This window comes from Eutrigla gurnardus (genome assembly GCF_963514095.1).
Source record: "Eutrigla gurnardus genome assembly, chromosome: 19".
NCBI lineage: Eukaryota > Metazoa > Chordata > Actinopteri > Perciformes > Triglidae > Eutrigla > Eutrigla gurnardus.
In genome coordinates, this window is record NC_139930.1 from 16016921 (window position 1) to 16023934 (window position 7014).

At 44.6% G+C, this 7014-nt stretch overlaps 2 protein-coding genes across 3 annotated transcripts in view; both read left to right on the forward strand.

Moving 5' to 3' along the window:
• LOC311030413 (dematin-like) overlaps window positions 1-2600 on the forward strand; it is a 6597-nt gene extending 3997 nt beyond the window's left edge. The window contains exons 4-12 of one of the 2 annotated variants that reach the window (XM_084036149.1): window positions 1-16; window positions 312-356; window positions 665-773; window positions 928-972; window positions 1075-1200; window positions 1744-1841; window positions 1930-2035; window positions 2127-2182; window positions 2523-2600. The exon at window positions 1-16 is cut by the window's left edge and continues 128 nt beyond it. In XM_084036149.1, the coding sequence (XP_083892275.1) occupies window positions 1-16; window positions 312-356; window positions 665-773; window positions 928-972; window positions 1075-1200; window positions 1744-1841; window positions 1930-2035; window positions 2127-2182; window positions 2523-2579 (658 nt within the window). In that variant the 3' untranslated portion in view covers window positions 2580-2600. Of the gene's footprint in view, window positions 17-311; window positions 357-664; window positions 774-927; window positions 1201-1743; window positions 1842-1929; window positions 2036-2126; window positions 2183-2522 lie in introns of both variants that reach the window. The other variant, XM_084036148.1, reaches the window with a different exon arrangement.
• Window positions 2601-2797: 197 nt separating this feature from the next.
• LOC311030414 (dematin-like) lies at window positions 2798-5401 on the forward strand. The gene is made up of 3 exons (XM_084036150.1): window positions 2798-2938; window positions 4613-4693; window positions 4788-5401. The coding sequence occupies exons 1-3, from the start codon at window positions 2897-2899 to the stop codon at window positions 4899-4901; spliced, it is 237 nt and encodes a 78-aa protein (XP_083892276.1). The 5' UTR covers window positions 2798-2896; the 3' UTR covers window positions 4902-5401.
• The last annotated feature ends 1613 nt before the right edge of the window (window positions 5402-7014 follow it).

Sequence of the window (7014 nt, forward strand, 5' to 3'; positions counted from 1 at the left end):
CCCGCCACGCAGAGAGGTAGGCCAGCCCAGCAGAGTCTAGACCCGGCAGTGTCTAGACCATAATGCAGACAAGTAGCAGTTGTCTAGTTAGTTAGCTAGCATGCTAATTCCATGCTACATTCACAGAACATAAAAGTAACACATGAACTGCTGGACCTGGTCTACAGGACTCTGACAAAGAGCTGGACTTCCCCCGATGGACCTCTTCATTAGCTCATGCTAATCACTAGTGCTAATTGCTAATGCTAAACGCTACATGCTGGCTACAGAATGTATTTACTGACTGGTGACGTGTCCTCGTGTCTCTGCAGCGGTCTCTGTCTCCTCCGGCCACGTCGCCCCCAAAGTCTCCCGAGGTGAGGTTTCATCCAGTCCACATGGTGCCCATGGTCCACATGGTGACCCGGGTCAGTGGCGGGTTGTGACCCGGACTTGGTTCACTGAGGTCTCCCTGTTCTGGTCTAGTTGTTTAGTTTCAATCACGGCTTTGTCTCCGTTAGAAATGTGACCTTTAACGCTTTGTCTCCATGGAAACGCTGGTCTCTTTAGTCCACCATGTGGTCTAGAGAGACCTGCAGTGTCTCTAGTCCACCATGTGGTCTAGAGATGCTGCTGCCTCTCTTGCTAGCATCAGGATTCTTAATGATCTGGTTTTGTGGTCCAGGTGAAGACTCGCAGAGCGGAGAGTGATAGTGGTTCTCCTGGAGGATCCACGATGCAACTGCAGGCCACACGCAAGATCAGTACGAGTCAGCAGCACTTCCACAGACCAGGTCTACACACACACACACACACACACACACACACACACATACAAACACACACACGCACACACACACACACACACACACACGCACACACACACACACACACACACACACACACACACAGGTGGTTTCCATGACAACGTGCCTTTAACATTTTCAGATAACGGAGCCAACATCTACAGGAAACCTCCCATCTACAAACATGGTGAGCTCCTCTTCTTCACCTTCATCACTGTCCTCTCTGTGTCTCCTCTTCTTCACCTTCATCACTGTCATTTCTCCTCTTCTTCATGTTTTTTGTCTGCAGAAGTCAAACATGTTGAAGGAGTCATTCAGTCTGCGAAGTTCCCTGCTGCTCAGCCTCCAGACCCGAACCTGCCATCCAAGATCGAGACCGAGTACTGGCCCTGCCCCCCCTCCCTGGCTGCCATGGGTAACACTCCGAAACATGGGGTTTAACTGAAACTTGATGCAGATCTGGTTTAACTGAGGTTTAACTTAAACTTGATGCAGATCTGGTTTAACTGAGGTTTAACTGAAACTCGATGCAGATCCGGTTTAACCTAGGTTTAATTTAAACTTGATGCAGATCTGGTTTAACTGAGGTTTAACTGAAACTCGATGCAGATCCGGTTTAACTGAGGTTTAATTTAAACTTGATGCAGATCTGGTTTAACTGAGGTTTAACTGAAACTTGATGCAGATCTGGTTTAACTGAGGTTTAACTTAAACTTGATGCAGATCTGGTTTAACTGAGGTTTAACTGAGATTTAACTTAAACTTGATGCTGATCTAGTTTAACTGAGGTTTAACTTAAACTTGATGCAGATCCGGTTTAACCAGTTTTGACACAACACTCAGGTCCTACTGAGCAGCTTCATGCCAGCATTGTGGTTTCCTTCTAAGAGGACCAGAGCCTAAGTTGGGACCAGGAGCCGGTCTGTAGTCTGAGCTAACTGTAGGTTGAACCCCGTAGAGATCGAGTGGAGGAAGAAGAAGGAGCTGCAGGAGGAAGACGAGTTTGAAGACCTGACGGGCGAGGCAGAGACGCTGCAGGAACAAGAACTGGAGAAGGTTTGAGACTGAGCCATGTGAAGGACACACACAGGCGAACCAGGACAAGAACCAGGACTGAGGGTTTCTGTGTTTGTGCTGAATCCAGATCAAGTCCAACCTGGGTCGCCTGATCCTGAAGGAGGAGAAGGAGAAGGCCGTTCAGTTCCGGAGGAAGACACAGTCGCTGCCCGACAGAACTCACATGCACAGCAGTAAGACTCGTCCTCGGGGTCCAAGTTCTGGGTCCAGGTTCTGGCTTCAGGGTCAATCTGGTCTCAGCATCTCTCTTTTGTTTGTCTGCAGGTTTGTCTGCCGGGGCTCCAAAGTCTCCTTCACACTCAGGATCAGGTCTGACCAGGGTGAGGGTTCAGGTCTAGGCCTCTGTTTGGTCCAACTTTTACTTATGTGTTTTTAAGAAACTCTTTTCTGTTTGCAAACACGAGGTATTTCTGTGGGCGGAGCTTAGCTGGACGAAGAATAATTCTTAATGCTGCCAGCGGGTGATATATGTAACGTTTATATGGCTCCAGAAAATATGTACGTTGTATGAAAACGTTCTCTCAGTTAGCTTTAATATATATAGCTAGCTAGCTTGTAGCTGTAGCTGTAGTTGTATATATATATATATATATATATCCGGGTTAGGGTTATTATCCTCTGGGGACAATGCATTTTCATGATACCTTTATTTGTTTGCAGATGAAGTCAGCAGAGTTCTCTTCAGATGGAGACAAAGGACAGACAGGTAGGACATGATGAACGTGATGGACATGAACAATGATGGACATGATGGACATGAACATGATGAACGTTAACATGATGGACATGATGGTTGTTTACTCCACTTATTATTTTGTATTTCTGTTTCTGACTGGTCTTCTTGTCCCTTTGCAGCTGCTGAGGTAAGAGACTTGTATGACATCCTGTTTTAGTCTTTTACTGTATGACATCCTGTTTTAGTCTTTTACTGTATGACATCATGTTTTCTTCTTTTACTGTATGACATCCTGTTTTAGTCTTTTACTGTATGACATCATGTGTTGATGTAGAACGGCGAGGCTCGGAGAGAGAGGATGGACAGAGGAAACTCTCTGCCGAGTATCTTGGAGCAGAAGGTGAGTTCAAGATGTTGATGAAGATGATGGTGATTATAATGATGAAGGTGATGATGATGATGACGAAGATGCAGGTTATGATGATGGTGATTATGATGATGATGATGATGATGATGATGATGTTGATGAAGGTGATGGTGGTGATGATGGTGGTGGTGATGATGATGATGATGATGGTGATGAAGGTGATGGTGGTGATGATGGTGATTATGATGATGATGATGAAGGTGATGATGGTGGTGATGATGATGATGAAGGTGATGGTGGTGATGATAATGAAGGTGATGGTGGTGATGATGGTGGTGATGATGATGAAGGTGATGGTGGTGATTATGATGATGATGATGAAGGTGATGATGATGATGAAGGTGGTGATGATGATGATGATGAAGGTGATGGTGGTGATGATGATGATGATGAAGGTGATGGTGGTGGTGATGATGAGGATGATGAAGGTGATGGTGGTGATGATGATGATGATGAAGGTGATGATGGTGGTGATGATGAGGATGATGAAGGTGATGGTGGTGATGATGATGAAGGTGATGATGGTGGTGATGATGATGAAGGTGATGGTGGTGATAATGGTGGTGGTGATGATGATGAAGGTGATGGTGGTGATTATGATGATGATGATGAAGGTGATGATGATGATGAAGGTGATGGTGGTGGTGATGATGATGATGATGAAGGTGATGGTGGTGGTGATGATGATGATGAAGGTGATAGTGATGATGAAGAAGGTGATGATGAAAGTGATGACGAAGGTGATGATGACGGTGATGATGATGAAGGTGATGGTGGTGATGATGATGAAGGTGATAGTGATGATGATGAAGGTGGTGATGAAGGTGATGAAGAAGGTGATGATGACGGTGATGAAGAAGGTGATGATGAAAGTGATGACGAAGGTGATGACGGTGATGATGATGATGAAGGTGATGGTGGTGATGATAATGAAGGTGATGGTGGTGATAATGGTGGTGGTGATGATGATGAAGGTGATGGTGGTGATTATGATGATGATGATGAAGGTGATGATGATGATGAAGGTGGTGATGATGATGATGATGAAGGTGATGGTGGTGATGATGATGATGATGAAGGTGATGGTGGTGGTGATGATGAGGATGATGAAGGTGATGGTGGTGATGATGATGATGATGAAGGTGATGATGGTGGTGATGATGAGGATGATGAAGGTGATGGTGGTGATGATGGTGGTGATGATGATGAAGGTGATGATGGTGGTGATGATGATGAAGGTGATGGTGGTGATAATGGTGGTGGTGATGATGATGAAGGTGATGGTGGTGATTATGATGATGATGATGAAGGTGATGATGATGATGAAGGTGATGGTGGTGATGATGATGATGATGAAGGTGATGGTGGTGATGATGATGATGAAGGTGATAGTGATGATGAAGAAGGTGATGATGAAAGTGATGACGAAGGTGATGATGACGGTGATGATGATGAAGGTGATGGTGGTGATGATGATGAAGGTGATAGTGATGATGATGAAGGTGGTGATGAAGGTGATGAAGAAGGTGATGATGACGGTGATGAAGAAGGTGATGATGAAAGTGATGACGAAGGTGATGACGGTGATGATGATGAAGGTGATGATGAAGGTGATGATGATGATGAAGGTGTTGATGTCGTCTCCAGGTTCTTCCCTATGAAGCACTGATTGTGACCCACAGAGGGCGCTGTAAGCTACCGCCAGGAGTCGACCGAACTCGACTGGAGGTCAGTGATAGAGGGTTCCATTGGTCAGCAGCGTTTAGTCCTGGATGATGACTCAGCAGATCAGGACTCAGTGTTTGTCTTCTTCTCTCCTCAGAGGCATCTGGACCCGGATCAGTTCCAGCAGATCTTTGGGATGCCGATGGCCGAGTTCGACCGCCTCTCATTGTGGAGACGAAACGAGCTGAAGAAGAGGGCCTCACTTTTCTAACAGGAAGTGACCTCATTCCCCTCAAGTAGAGAGAGAGAGGAGGAAACATCTCACTAACCAATCACGTCCCTGGATGTAATCAGAATGGTGGAGGCGGGCCCTGATGAACCCTTAACTCTGACTAACCTGCTGCACTATAATCACACGGCTTAGACTGCCCTTCACTTTAACGAGCTCCAGGAGCTGATGCTGGATCAGCCCACTGGTCTCATGAAGCTGGTCATCGGCCAATTAGACCACCGGCCAATCAGACCACTGACCAATCAGAGCAAACACATTCCTACAGGAGCCTGACAGGGACAAAAGACACTAGTTTATAATGACTTGATGTTTTTAATATCTGAGAACAATTACTGCCACAACATATCTGATATATATATATCCATCCATCTATCCATCCATCGTCTACCGCTGTATCCTGTATTCAGGGTCGCGGGGGGGCTGGAGCCGATCCCAGCTGTCATTGGGCGAAGCCAGGGTTCACCTGGACAGGTAACCAGTCTATCACAGGGCTGACATGTAGAGACAAATAACCATTCACAATTTAGAGTCATCAATTAACCTATCCCCGTCCTGCATGTCTTTGGACTGTGGGAGGAAGCCGGAGAACCCGGAGAGAACCCACGCTTACACGGGGAGAACATGCACACAGAAGGAACCCGGGGGCGACCCGGGAATCAAACCCGGGACCCTTTCGCTGTGAGGCAACTGTGCTACCCACTACACCACCGTGCAGCCCATAATATATATAGATATAGTAGATATAAATATATGTCTGACCAGTCTTCTAATGATCAGCTGGTCACATCAACACTCATTTATCAGGCAAATGCTTTTTTTCTACTGTTACTTCCTGCTGGATTTTCAAAATAAACTTTTGTTTGCACAGGAAATGACTTGGTTAGATTTAGAAAAAGGTCGTGTTTTTGGGTAAAAAAACATTTGTTTTTTTAAATAGTCAATTAAATGGCGTCACGTTGGCAACGTAGTGATGTCACAATGACTTTGGGTTCAACAGGAGACCCGAATGGAGTCTCCTGGTCCAAAGTCCTGTTTGTTCAACAGGTCATCCTCGATCAAGCTCTTCTCCTAAACTTCCTGTGAGCTTTATTTTGAAAAGACACTATGACTTAACGAGCATAAATTGAAACGTATATTAATTCTGCTGATAATGTTAGGATTCATCCTGCGGGGATGGACCATCTGGACCGCCAGAGATAAACAACAGATCCATTCACTCATTCATGTTTGAACTGGATCAAATGATCTGATCAGCAGCCGTTTGTGAATTCCACCTTAAATCTGTATTGTTTTCTAGATGCCTCTGAGGCTTCTTCTCTTCTAGTTCTGATTCAACTCTTTATATCAGCACAACAACAACTTTCCCGTTTGTGTATCTTCATTTCAGTTTATTAGATGAATCTATTGGCTGTAATCAATACATTAATGATTGGCTTCATGACACCAGGACTGACCTGGGATCAGCTGATTGACGACCGGAGCTCATAGCAGATTGTTATTTATTATGTGGAGCTTTTTATTTATGCCGAGATTGTACTTTTTACCGTGAGATGTTTTACTTTGAAAATATAATTCCAGCTGTCCCGTTGTTTTTCTACTCGCTTTAACTCACCGCTGACATCCCTTCATCTTCAAGGAGCAGTTCGTACTAATCATCCGTTTCTGTTGTAAACGTGAACAAATAAACCTGAGAAACCTTTTCATGTCTCACCACATTATTATTCATGAATAAATTACTCACTCAACACATCCAATCATTTAGATTCATTTATAATTTCTCTTTAAGCTGATTACTGTACGGAAGCCCAACAGGGCCAAAACACAGTATTCTCCCTCATGTTTGTGTTCAGCACCAGAACTGATTCTTTGTTAACCCGATTTTGAAACTTAAAAGAGGAACTAAACCCACAAACAACTGATTATTTATCAGCTGGTTGATTCACATTAAAATCTGGACATTTAAGCTCAACGGTTGAATTCTACAAATCCTTATAAATATACAGTGACCGCCTTCTACTGGTGGAAACCTAATATTAACATTGAATTTAGCCATTAGCTGATCTGGAGTCAGGTCATGAGCCCCAGAGGAGGA

What these genes read in the sequence shown, in the direction of transcription:
- LOC311030414 (XM_084036150.1), top strand. Translation starts at nt 2,897, where the DNA reads ATGGACAGAGGAAACTCTCTGCCGAGTATCTTGGAGCAGAAG. An exon ending in CGAGTATCTTGGAGCAGAAG is followed by an intron (nt 2,939 to 4,612) that starts GTGAGTTCAAGA and finishes TGTCGTCTCCAG; the next exon opens with GTTCTTCCCTATGAAGCACT. An exon ending in TCGACCGAACTCGACTGGAG is followed by an intron (nt 4,694 to 4,787) that starts GTCAGTGATAGA and finishes TTCTCTCCTCAG; the next exon opens with AGGCATCTGGACCCGGATCA.